The sequence below is a fragment of the Ailuropoda melanoleuca genome, chromosome 14 (genome assembly GCF_002007445.2).
Source record: "Ailuropoda melanoleuca isolate Jingjing chromosome 14, ASM200744v2, whole genome shotgun sequence".
NCBI classification, from domain to species: Eukaryota; Metazoa; Chordata; class Mammalia; order Carnivora; family Ursidae; genus Ailuropoda; species Ailuropoda melanoleuca.
This window is the reverse complement of record NC_048231.1, coordinates 80726357-80740394: the sequence shown is the minus strand read 5'-3', so window position 1 is coordinate 80740394 and position 14038 is coordinate 80726357. Positions and strand designations below refer to the sequence as shown.

At 38.3% G+C, this 14038-nt stretch overlaps 1 protein-coding gene across 3 annotated transcripts in view; it reads left to right on the top strand.

Annotated features, from left to right (window-relative positions):
* SMAD2 (SMAD family member 2) overlaps positions 1–14038 on the top strand; it is an 84164-nt gene that overhangs the window by 56042 nt on the left and 14084 nt on the right. For 2 of the 3 annotated variants that reach the window (XM_034642873.1, XM_019798458.2), the window contains exons 6-9: positions 7508–7561; positions 8865–9077; positions 12000–12137; positions 12319–12463. In XM_034642873.1, the coding sequence (XP_034498764.1) occupies positions 7508–7561; positions 8865–9077; positions 12000–12137; positions 12319–12463 (550 nt within the window). The remainder of the gene's footprint in view (positions 1–7507; positions 7562–8864; positions 9078–11999; positions 12138–12318; positions 12464–14038) is intronic. The other variant, XM_034642872.1, reaches the window with a different exon arrangement.

Genomic DNA, 14038 nt, shown 5'->3' with positions numbered 1-14038 from the left:
GCGTCATTTAGGGCACGTTTGATGGTCGTGGTTAGATCTTCCTAATCCTCTCGTTTTTTTCTACTTGTACTCTCAGTAATGGAGAGCAGCATTAACGTCTCCAGCTCTGATTTTGGTCCTGTCAGTTTTTGCTTCGTGTATTTTGAATCTCCATCTTTAACTGGAGCACATTTAGAATGATTATGTCCTCTGATGAATTGACCCGTGTTATAAAATGTGTCTCCTGTTCACATCACCATGTCTTATTTTTCCAGGGGTTGTGTGGTATAGCTTTCATCCTTTTACTTTCAGCTGTCCTCATGGACAGCGTTGCATGTCTTTATCGATCTCTGTCTTTTAATTAGAAGATTTGGACTATTTTTATGTAGTATCATTATTGATATCATTGGGTTTGGGTTACCATTATACTGTTTTTTATTTGTCCCATCTGGTTTTTGTCCCTCTGTTGTTACTTTTCCTGAATTCTCTCAGATTAATCAAATGTATTTATGTTTATATCCATTCTATTTACACTCTTGACTTTTTAACAGTACCACTTAGTAATGTTCTCATGATTACAACGTATATCCCAATTTTATCACCTTCTGCTTAGGTTGTTAAGTTGTAGTATTTTACAACCTCATCATGCACAGTGTAAGAATTTTGTAACGCTAATTCCATCCACCTGCCTCTCTTTGTGCTGCCCTTATCATTTGTCTTACTTACATATGTGTATAAATCCCAAAGTATCTTATTTTTGCTTTAGACTTTGAGGGTTTTTTTTTTTTTAATTTTTAAGGAATTAAGAAGTAACTTTTTGTATTGGCCTGCATATTTACCATTTCTGCCCTTTCTTCCCTTCCTCTAGACGTGTGTCCAGTTGCTTTGGCACTATTTGTTGAAGAGACGTTTCTTTCTCCATTGATTTACCCTGGCTCCTTTGTGTATAAGTGGGTCTAACTTCTGGTCTGCTGTTAGGCCAATTCAGTGAATTTATTTCATGTTATCTATTTTTTAGTTTTACAGTTTCCATTTTAAAGTCCTTTTCTGGTAATTCCAGTACCTGCTTCATATGTAGTCTACTTCTGTTGACTTTTATCTTTTCATTAAGGGTCAGTTTTTCCTACTACTTTGCATGTCTCACGTTTGTTTTTTAATTACACGCTAGGTATTGTGTCTAAAATAATACTAGAGAGTAATATAGGTAATATTCTCCCCTGGAAAGCCTTCTCCTTTTCTCTTTCTGGTTGCTAAGTTGAGGGGCTGATCTCTCCCACATGATCAGGACTTGAGTTGGATGGGTGATGATTCGATGTTTTAATTAATGTCAGATCACCACAGGCTTGAAGGTAGGGCTAGCCTCCTACCTCAGCAGGCTTTCAGATGCGAGTGTGGCAAGACTGCAGGCTCTCTCACTGCTTTCCAGCCTTTCCCAAAACTTCTGTGGTACACTGTACTCCGCTAAAGATGTGTGGGTTAGAATTGGCTGACAGACAGGAGGACTACGTCCATGCTTAGGCTTCTCGATTCCATTTTGCCTGCGCCTGGCCATTAAAATGTTGGTTGGTTTTAACTTGGACAAGCCCAGTCCTGTGTGTGTCTGTGTCTTGACTTGGCGGCACTCTCAGTGATGATGGTCCCCACTCTTCCTTCCATAGGAAGACTTCACCCCCTCTGCAGACTAGTTCATTTAGACTTAAAGAGATCTACAGCTTTTTGGTAACTGTAAAGAAAAATAAAATTGTTTTAGTGTTTCCAGTATTTCCTTACAGTTATTTTGGGAGCCAGGGTTTTTCTCAGTCTTCTATGTTCTAATTATAAGGGGAACCCTGTAGAAGTTGCTAATAAAAACAAAAGAAGAGCACCTTTATTCTTAAAAACAGAATTCGTGCTCATTGAAGATTTGAAAATGCATAGCACGTAATAAACATGAGGAAAATGTGTATTTTTTGAGCTGGAATTGACATACTACATATGACATGTCTTTTTTCTTTTTCTTTTCTTTTTTTGGTTTAGCTAATGTTTCTACCGTTCTATGTCAAATAAAAGTATTTTACAGATGAAATTATAATGCTATACCATTTTGAATTCGATACCAACTGAATGTTCATTATAAAAAATTAAATTTAGGTAAAACAAGAAAATACAAGCATTCCATGTAATTTCCATCATCTAGCAATAATTACACCCTTAATTTTAAAAGGTTCATTGTTTTACAAAAACTAAAAACACAACACTGCAGTGGACATCATAGGAAAAGAGCTAAAAAGTGCCAGGAATTTGCACCTAGGATGTGAGATTCTGGACACCCTATTCTTGGCTACCGCAGTAGTCTTCCTCCAGCTGGTTTCTAGATGTGGGGAGAAATGCATGCTTTTGAGGTACATTGCTGAGGTGTAGGTCTTGCTTGGTGATTAGGTAGATAGGGCCAAGGTTGAAGGAGTAGCCCAGCATGATTCCCGGTTTTCTGGAAGGTCTGTGAAGGCAATTGGTCTGTTCTCAGTAAATTAGGTTTGTTAAATCTTGCTTTTAAAAAGCCTTTTTGGTCTAAAAACAAAATAGATAATTTTAGTTCTTCAGGATTTTCTCTGTAATATGAAAGCAAAGGAGTGCATTTAAGACCTGTGAGTCCCTTTGTATATGCCTTTTGAAAGAATAATTCTCGTTTTATTGTTTCACTTGTGTGCTATTTATGGTTGGCTAATTTACTCAAAGTCATTAATATATTTTTAGCCATTAGTTTTGCTCAAAAAAATTCAAACTAATTTTAATATTCATTCAAAAAATTATAAAATTAAATACTAAACATGTAATTTCTCTCATACTAAATGAATTCCTTTTAGAGCAAACACTTACCTGTAAAAAATGAAGCCCTATAATTTTTAGTACATGACAATGAGGAATTTCTAAAATAACCTAAGTAAGAAACATGTAAAGTATAAAACCATCAGAGAAAATGTCAACAAATTTGAATGCATAAAATTTAAAATGTTACGACCACACACCTATTAGAATGGCCAAAGTCCAAACACTGGCAGTGCCAGATGCTGGTGAGGATGTGGGCCAAGAGGAACTCTCATTCATTGCTGGTGGGGATGCGAAATGGTACATCTCCTCTGGAAGACACATGGGCAGCTTCTTACAAAACTAAACATACTCTTACCGTATGATCCAGCAGTCACGCTCCATAGTGTTTACCCAGGGGAGCTGAAAATGTATGGACACACAGAAGCGTGCAGACGGATGTGTAGAGCAGCTTTGTTCATAATTGCCAAAAGTTGGAAGCACTCAGTAGGTGAGTGGATATAAACAGTGGTACTTCCAGAGAATGCAGTATTATTCAACACTAAAAAGAAATGAGCTACCAAGTCATGAAAAAGACATGGAGGAACCTTAAATACATATTTCGAGTGAAAGAAGCCAATCTGGAAAGGCTTCACACTTTCTGACTCCAACTATATGAGATTCTGGAAAAGGAAAAACTATAGATGCAATAAAAAGATCTGTGATATCCAGGAGTCAGAGGGGAGGAAGAGATAAATGGAGGACAGGGGATTTTTAGGTAGTAAAGCTATTTTGTATGATACTACATGGTGAATATGTATTATTACATGTTTGTCGAAACCCACAGAATGTACAACATTGAGAATGAACCCTCATGTAAACATGGGCTTTGGGTGATAATGATGTGTCATGTCAGTTCCCCGATAGCAACAAATGAACCATTGTGATTCTGGGTACCATTGCAGGGAGATCATACATGTATGTGTACATGGCTATATGGGAGTTCTTGGTACTTTCTGCTCACTTTTGCTGTGAACCTAAAACTGCTCTAAAAAATGATGTCTGATTTGGGTGCCTGGGTGGTTCAGTCAGTTAAGTGTCTGCCTTCAGCTCAGGTCGTGATCCCAGAGTCCTGGGATCGAGTCCTGCATTGGGCTCCCTGCTCATCAGGGAGCCTGCTTCTCCCTCTCCTCCTTCCCCCACTCGTGGGCTCTCTCACACTCGCTCTCATAAATAAATAAATAAATAAATACATACATACATAAAATCTTCAAAAAAATAAAAAGTCATGTCTAATTTAAAAAAATTAACGTCACCTTGAAAGCTATATCAAAAGAAACCAAAAACTTGGGGAAATATTTGCAAATGAGTGACTGGTCTAATTGATTTCAATATTTAAAACGACTTACAAATCAAGAAGAAAAAAATAATAAGTAATAGAAAAAAAGGACAAAAAGTATATGAATGTACTATTTACAACAAAAATAAAAATTAAAAAAATAGAGTAGTCTTTTTCACCCTGTCAGTCAAGTAGGCAACTGTCAAAAGGTAGTGACATGGTGTGAAGAAACACTAGCTCATAAATTGTTCAGCGCACTAAATAAACATTTTGGGGAAGTACTTCGGCAGTTACAAAAATTTAATACACATTCCTTTTGGTCTAAAGTTTCCTCATTGAAAATTGTATCCTACAGCTATATGCAAACTTGTATACAAAGATACACAAGGATTCCTCTAGATGTTTTAGCTGCCAGTACTACTAGTAACCACTGCCTAAATACTGAGGTAGTTATTATTTCTCATAACCAGAAGTTGCAGACTTCAGTAGCAGCAGCATGAATATATAAGTAACTAATAGGTTAATTATCAATTTGCCTCTTTACAAAAATTTGCCTCTTTCTAATAAATTGTTAGCTTAATTTAACTTTTTAAAATTTTATGTGTGATAATAATGAACCATTCTTCTAAATCTGTAATTCTAACTGGTGACTTCTATTAAGTGATAAGTATTTCATAGAGGAATCAATAGTTAAGAGATACGAATAATTGGTCAGTTTCCTCCATTTCTCATAGTAGCTTTGTTTATTTTATATCAGCTTCAGGAAATGGTGAGTTTTAGTTCATTGTTCTAAATATATTTTGACCTTTCTTGGTGGAAACTGTTGTGATTGCCAACAGATTTTTCAGACTGAGGAACAAAAAAAAAGAACTTAAGAACTTAATTTTCTTATGGAAGATTATTGTGATTTTCACCTGATCTCTAGTTTTGATTCATCTCTTTATCTGGGGGTTGCCATTCTACCTGTGTCACCTGGTATTGTATGTTGTGGGCGTCGCGGGGGCGGGGGGGGGCGGGCAGGGGTCCGACCTGCCTTAGTCTATAGCTGCACCATTGCTGTGATATGTGAAGTGTGGGAGCTGTAGGTCATGCTTTTTTACATAACTTTCTGAAATAGGAAAGATGATCAGAAAACAAAACGTATTCTGTAATTACAAAATTTAATTAACAACATTTGCAACAAATGTGTCTTTAAAATTTAATTACATGGAATTGAGTTGAAATAGTCTCTGAATAATTCCATTTTTTTTCTTTCTGTGTTTGTGGTTGTTCTTATTTTATTTATTTATGCCCCCTCCCATTATTTTCTTGATTAGTTTTAACCTCTTTACCTAAAACTGGAAGAAATGGCTAATTTTTTAAGAAAATATAATTTACCAAAACTGACTACAAAAAATAGAGCTATCTTCCATAGAAGAAATAGAGAAGAAATGTCCTAGGGTAAACCTAGAAAATTATTAACTGCAAACAATTTTGCACAGGAATTCCACCAAACTATTAAGAAATGTTTTATTACAGTGCTGTTTAAACTGTTATAGAACATAAAAAAGACATAAAGCTCCTAGATTGTCTTCTTGAGGCAGTGTAACATTGCACTTGCAGTGTAAATCTATAGACCAGTATTGTTCGAGATCTTTTTTTTTTTTTTCAAGATTTTATTTATTTGAGAGAGAGAGCATGAGCAGGGGAGGGGCAGAGGGAGAATCAGACTCCCTCCTGAGCAGGGAGCCCAATGCAGGACTCTTTCCCAGGACCCTGGGATCATGCCCTGAGCTGAAGGCAGACGCTTAGCCCACTGAGCCACCCAGGCACCCCTGTTTAAGATTATTGATGTAGGGGCGCCTGGGTGGCACAGCAGTTGAGCGTCTGCCTTCGGCTCAGGGCGTGATCCCGGCGTTGTGGGATCGAGCCCCACATCAGGCTCTTCCGCTATGAGCCTGCTTCTTCCTCTCCCACTCCCCCTGCTTGTGTTCCCTCTCTCGCTGGCTGTCTCTCTCTCTGTCGAATAAATAAATAAAATCTTTAAAAAAAAAAAAGATTATTGATGCAAAAATGCTAAATAAGGAATTTTATCTCAAATCCGCCTAGTACTTAATGGTAAAATACTAGAAATATCTCCTTAAAGTTAAGAGTAAGTCAAGAATATCCAGCTGTCATGACTGTTTTATCAAAGTGTGACACCCCAAAATGATTGGTAAAACACACGAAAGGTTATTTTAATTCTACTTAATGAAAATTATGAAGAGTCAAAGACAGATGACCAAATATTTACAGCCCATAACATAAAAGGACCAATAGCCGCAGTACATAAAGAGCCTTCTAGAAATCAGTGAGAAGAGTGATCCACACCACTATAGAAATGTGAGCAAAAGAAGAGACTACACACAAAGGAACTGCAATATAAAGAAGTATAAAGCTGCTTGTTCCCTGTTGTTGACAAGTGAAATACAGATTAAAACTATACTTGTGAAAGCATGTTTTCACTGATCAGTGCTGACACCATTCATCCTTGTAACACCAGTTGCTACTGGAACTCTAACTGGTACAACCCCTATAGATGACAGTTTGGGCAAAATCTATCAAAATCATGGTAGTACAGCCCTTGGACCTGGCGGTTTCTCTGTTAAGAGAATGATATGGGGGTGCCTGGGTGGCTCAGTCAGTTAAGTGTCTGCCTTCGGCTCAGGTCATGATCCTGAGGTCCTGGGATCGAGCCCCACATTGGGCTCTGCTCAGCAGAGAGCCTGCTTCTCCCTCTCCCTCTGCTGCTCCCCCTATTGTGTGCTTTTTCTCTCTCTCTGTCAAATAAATAAGTAAAATCTTAAAAAAAAAAAAAAGATATGATTGAAAATATGCAAAATGTACAAGATCAAGTCATTGCAGTCTTGGTTCATAAAGCAGAAGATTGAAAATAGTCTGAGTATCTATCTATAGGATCATAATACACCATCATATAAGCGTATGTGGCTAATATATAGAGAGAGGGAGAGAGAAATAAGGACACATCAGCATCCCTGATACAGTAAGTAAAATAAAAGCAAAGTTCAGAACTGTTACCATTTGTATATAAAAAGCAAGGTGGGGGGCAGAGAACAATATATTTGCTTGTGTGGTTCATAGAATATTTCTGGAAGAGTACACAAAGAACTGGCAACACTGGATGTCTTTGGGAAGGGAACTGGGGAGCTTCTTCTGTACCTTTATATACTGAAGCCTTCAAAATTAAATTCCCATATAGTGCTTGCATATTTTGAAGTCTTAGAATGTAACTTATTTGTATTATTTGTGATCATTAATTACAACTAGATATATCCTCATTTTATTTAATTAATTTTATTTATTATTTGGGCAGAAGTTCTGGAAATACTTGCACATCTATTATAAGATTGAATCCTTTTGTTTCAGGATCTCCAGCAGAACTATCTCCTACTACTCTTTCCCCCGTTAATCATAGTTTGGGTAAGTTGCAAATACTTTCCCCCCTCACCGTTTTACACTATGCCAGTAAATTATATGTCTTCTCCGATAATTAATTTTCATATATATGAGAAACGGATTCCAATGAATAATCAAATGATTGTTCAAATTTGTGCTTTTTAAAAATGATAATTTGCCTTAATACTAAAAAGTGTTTTCTGTTGACACATATGAGCTAAAAACCTAATCTTCTATTCATGGAAATCGTATTCTTCATGGAAAGTGTTATGACCTATTATGGGTAGATTTATATGGGTATGTTTATTTTAGGATATGTTTTGTAATAGCAGTTATTAATATGAGGTGTATGTCCATATACGTGTATATGTATGTATGTATACACACACACGTATATGGGGTATGGGAGGGGTGTGTTTGTGTGTGTGTACGTTGTGAGTTAATTCTTAGCCTTCAGTTTACCTCAGTATTTCACAATGTCTCTTCAGTTTCTACACATTAGGAATTTAGTCTACAATACTTACATTTTTTTTCCATGATAATCCTTACGTCTTTTTTTTTTTAAGATTTTATTAATGTGAGAGAGAGAGAGCACAAGAGGGGCAGAGGGAGAAGCAGACTCCCCGCTGAGAGGGCAGACGCTTAACCGACTGAGCTACCCAGGCGCCCCTGCTTGTGTCTTTTAATCAAAATTATAGAAGTTAAATTTATGTGGTCCTGGTTTTCCCATGAAATATGTAAATTCTTTTGATTCCATATTCTGTTTTCACTTGCATGCTTTTTGTGTTTTATTACTTTCTGTTCCTTGTGTATGCGTGGGTTTTCTATTTTTGTAACTAGGGTAACTCACGGAGAATCTCCTGTTAAAATAGACAATGTCAAAAATATGTCGTATTTTGTATCCTGTTATTATGATAGAATTTTTCTTCTTGTGCCTTTTGACTCAGTCCTCGCTCCAGCTTTATTCCACTTCATCCTACCCCCAAATTAGTTTTATTATGCAAGTTGATTTACTTTGCCTTGCGATGGTTTTATATTTGAACATGAACTTGGATAAAACTACCAGTAGAACATGACCCACCATTAAGTCTAAAAAAGATGTTTGAAGATTAGATGACTTTATGAGATGGGGGAAATTTGAAACTGAGAATCTGGTATGATCTGGAAACTGGAGTTTGTGGTGTAGATGTTAAGTCAGCTTCCTGAGCGGTCGCCAGTGGAGGCTGGCATAGAGCGTGTACAGATATCTGATGATATTCAATCTCTTCTTGGCTTGAACTGTTCACACAACATTTCGTGCTTTTATGGGTTTGGTTTTTTTCCCCAGATTTGCAGCCAGTTACTTACTCAGAACCTGCATTTTGGTGTTCAATAGCATATTATGAATTAAACCAGAGGGTTGGCGAGACCTTCCATGCATCACAGCCCTCCCTCACTGTAGACGGTTTCACAGACCCATCCAATTCAGAGAGGTTCTGCCTAGGGTTGCTCTCCAACGTCAACCGAAATGCGACTGTAGAAATGACAAGAAGACATATAGGTACGTGTTTTTCCCTTGTGTGAAGAACCATTGCCATCTCCTCATAACGGGAGCCCTGTGTGGTTTACCACATCAAGAGCTTGTGTGCAGTCGCCTGCCTCGTCTCCATCCGTGTCCGCGCATGGCTTCGCTGCTCTCATAGATCTGCACACCCTTACCTTTGGCTTCTCTCTGTTTGGCACCCTTGATGCTGTTAAGTCCGTCAGTAAATAGGCGTTAAAATTACTTTGCTGAGTCTCGTCTCGACCAGTCATGAGATTGTCATGTTCAGAGTTCAGAATTATCATTTTAACAGACCATGACTTTTTTCAGTTTGTTGACATCTAGTATTTCCCCCTTCCATGAGTTCATATATTAAACAGTTAAATCTGCTCACCATCGATCTGAAGCAAGAGATTTTAAATAAGAACTGCTATTTAATACATCATTCAAAAAATAATTCTGTGGCATCTCAAAATGTAGTAGTCCCGGTATCCTTTTAGCACGTTTCTGAGGTCAGAACTGTTCTCATAATGCTACTAAGATCCTCTTTTCCTTTTTCACTCTTGTTCACTCATGAATGTACAGTGAAATAGTCCAGAAACTACAAGACATATGATTTTGCAAGTGACTGCATGTAGGATCTGACGAGAATCCAGCTCTCTTCTGTTAAGCCAGACATTAGAGAGAGTTGCAAAAATGTGAAGCGTTGCTATTCTCACTAATTTTGGGGGGGAGGGGAAGTAGTTATTTTTCATAACCGTGTTATTCATGTGAATATGAAATAGGTTTATTATTTAGATTTTTCAATGAACTAATACATTTTTTTGAATCTCAGATTTACTATCAAATGTGGTAAGTTTCCATAGATGGAGTCCACATAAACAGCGACTCTTTGGGGTCTCCAGTATTTTTTTGGCAGTGAGGTTAAAAAAAAAAGTTTGAGTGCCACTAATATAACTGAACAGAGTTCTCATTACCTTAAAGTAACCCTCTTTTAAGAATAGTTTGCTTCTGTTTCTGATGAATTAACCGTCGCTGCTTGTGAGAAATAACGCCGGTCACTAAACAGTAGGCGTGACTGCGCAGTGCTGTGACTCGGCTCCGTGTGGAATTTCTCACATCTTGCTTGCTGTGTACATTTTGTATCATCTTAGGTGTCTTGTAGGTAAGGAGGGCTTCTGAATACCCGCCCGATCCTTAACTAAAATAGTTCTGTTTCTGCCTGTGTTTTAATTGGGATTCTGCAAACAGATAACAGAAGGTTTTCTCTACCATGTATATTTCCCTACACAATCTTAGGTTGCTGTAATTATTGAATTGTCTTTTTACTTTTGATTTCTAACTTATCAGGTAGTTTTGATCAGAGACTATAGCCTGGAAAATCTCTACTTTTTGGATTTAATCTTTTCCTGATGGTCAAGTACATGTTTGGTGGTTTCACAATATTCTGTGGTTGTGAGAGCAGCGTGTCAGGTTCTGTGTTTATGTGTTGAATCTGGCCTGTAGGTGGTTCTGTTAGTTTTCTTGTGTTGCATAACACGTTACCACACTCTTATCAGCCTGAAACAACACAAATTTGTGATGTCACAGTTGCTGCAGATCAGGAGTCCAGGCATGGTTTAGGAGTCTCCTCCGGGTCTCAGAAGGGGAGACCATGGTGTTGACTGGGCCGTGTTCTCGTCTGGAGCTTGAGGTCCTCTTCTGAGCTCACGTGATTGTTGCAGAGTTCACTTCCTTGAAGTTGTAGCCCCGAGGTCCTCATTTCCTCTAGACTGTCCGCTAGAAGGTACTCTCAGCAGCTCGAGGCCACCGGCATTCCTTGCCGCATGGACCCTCCGTCTTCACAGTGAGCCGCAGAGAATCTCTGCCGCTGAACCCTCTCATTTTGAATCCACTTTCACCAGGGACAGCCTGGTCCTTTCTAAGGGATATCACCTGATTAAGTCAGGCCCACCGAAAGAAAATCTCCTTTTCTTGAGGTCAGCTGATTTGAGATCTTTTTTTTTTTTTTTTTAAAGATTTTATTTATTTACTCAACAGAGATAGAGACAGCCAGTGAGAGAGGGAACACAAGCAGGGGGAGTGGGAGAGGAAGAAGCAGGCTCACAGAGGAACCTGATGTGGGGCTCGATCCCGTAACGCCGGGATCACGCCCTGAGCCGAAGGCAGACGCCCAACCGCTGTGCCACCCAGGCGCCCCTGATTTGAGATCTTAATTACATCTGAAAAACTCCTTAATAGCAGCACCTAGATTCATGCTTGACTGAATAATAGAGATGTATACACACCAGGGGTGAGAACCTTAGGTGCTATCTTAGATCTCTGCCTTTCACGATTGGCTTTTTAAAATCCTTATGTCACTAATATTTTGTTTTTATTTGATTTGTTAGATTTTGAAAGAAGTCTATTAAAATCTCCCAACATATTTTTTCCTTACCTAATTCTGCTTATCTATCTAGGGATTTGGTTGTCACCTTAATATGTAATTTTAAAAGGGACACATGACTTTAATGTCTTCATTTTTATTTGCTTTTTTCTTAACCTTAGTGAGATTGTTAAGGAAATACTATTTATCATAGTGAAGGCATATTTATCCAGAGTTAATTCCTTTAAACTTAACTCAATTTCTTTTACTTATTTTAAAATAATACATAATTTGTATGAAATTCTTCATTTTACTAGCCATGTACTTTTCTCCATTGTCTAAATACTTTTGATAAGCATGTCTTATTTTTTGAAATCAATAAAGTCATTGTTAAAAAATACTTGGAAAAATATAGAGTGGTATGCTTCAAAGTTAGGCTTCAGAAAAGCATCGCTGTGGGAAGGGTTATCAAAATAGCTTCCATCATTTTAATACTCGTCCAAGAAGAGGCTCTTCCAAAGTCATGCTGAAACAGGAAGTGTTATAAAACTAATCCCATATGTATTTTGTTTTAGGAAGAGGCGTGCGCTTATATTACATAGGTGGGGAAGTTTTTGCTGAGTGCCTAAGTGATAGTGCAATCTTTGTGCAGAGCCCCAACTGTAATCAGAGATACGGCTGGCACCCCGCAACAGTGTGTAAAATTCCACCAGGTATGGATACACCAATGTCAATCAACCTATCCTATCAACTTGCTGAGCTTTTCCAGTTGCTGTTAATTTTAGGAATCGGGGGATGATTTGCATGCTCATTTTTTAAGATCTGTAGCCCTTTTAAAATGATCGTCTTACAATGGTTTTCTTTTTACACAGTTTTTACTTTTTTCAATCATAGGCTGTAACCTGAAGATCTTCAACAACCAGGAATTTGCTGCTCTTCTGGCTCAGTCTGTTAATCAGGGTTTCGAAGCCGTGTATCAGCTAACTAGAATGTGCACCATAAGAATGAGTTTTGTGAAAGGGTGGGGAGCAGAATACCGGTATGAAATACATATTCAGTTCTTAAATTCCATGTAATTCTTTTTTCTTGGGTTCTTTGCATCTCCTGGAGTTCGCATGTGTTTCTTTTCCTTAAGGTTATGGAGTCAGCAGAACAGATGCAGAATAACAAAAGGGAGTTGGGGGTCTCTGCATTCACAGCTCCCTCAAAGGCCTGTGCTGGCTTTGTGGAAGACAGGTTTACAACCTGTTCAGACACGCACTGAAATGTAATGCAGGGTGTTAAATACCATCGGGGGGGGGGGATATTTGAAGGCGTATGTCAGTCCACGCAAAGAGAGACATTTTCCCTGGGGCTCTGGGAAGGCTTCTGGTAGAGATGGCACATGGCCTGAGTTCTGAAAGATGTGTAGCATTTCAATTAGGAGGGCTTGGGGAACGACCATCCTGACACTAGAATGCAGTGCAGTTGGACTGGGGTTCAGAAGGTAAGGAAGAATACAGCTGGACAGCTGAGTTGAGACCAGCCAAATGTAAGGTTAAGAGGTAGACAGGAAGGCGTACTTCTTCCGTGTCAGGTGCTGGGCCATGTTTTCAATGCAGTACATACACGTTTCAGCCTGGCTAAAAATTACTCTTTCTGTGCTCTCTTTTTTTTATACGGTTGGAAAAAATGGTTCATACTAATACTTATTTGGAAATAGGCTTAGAAAAGATTTGATACTTTGCCCAAGGACACTTTGTAAGTGGTGGAGTTGGGACTTGAAGAAAGCTCTCCTTGACTCTTAACACCCTCTCCAAGGAGAGTAGTAACAATGACGTACGGAGTTCTACAGAAGCTAATTTGTCATCAGGGGATAAGATAGAGTAGGTTATTGCCAAATTAAACGGTGGATTGGATTCCACATCAGAGAAAGGGAAGACTTCCTTAGTATCTCTAAGGCTAGAACTCTAAGTAAAATACTTAGTCCTTCTCCAGTTCACACTGCTACTCTCGGAACGCCTGCATGTGAAGATAGTCATAGAGCGTAGCAGGAGTATTGCTCTTTCATCCGGCAGTTTGGGCCCTTCAAAAAGTATTTCATTTCATTTGGACTTGATTCTCTATCTTCAACAAATTTTGGGAGGTGTGTGCCTCTTGAGACGGTGAGACTTGAGGTCTGCTGGTTGAAAACTTTATCATGTTATCTATTTTTATCTTAGCATGAAGACTTATTATTTTGTCCAAGTTCTATTAGAATAATTCATTTAATCATTTCCCTTTCGAGGTGTGATGCCTTTAAAAATGCAGAGTTGCTTTTTGCCTTGGACTTGAATTGGCCTGAATTGATACTAAAAGTGAGATTCAAATGGTACTATCTGATACCAGATGTTAGGTCACACGTCTTTTTTCTTCACAAGATGAGAACACTGCAAAACATGGTAGTAAAATTTACTGCAGTTAAACATGAACTGCAGAGGGCGGGGAGAATTCCACATCTGTTTGTAGCTCTGCTGCTAAGGACAGTTTTAATTGGTGGAGAGAGGTGCTGTCCTTCGTGCACTGTGGACTCTGCCATTCTTAAACCCCGAGAGAATTTAAAATCTGTAATTATGAGAAGCAGTAATATACAGTA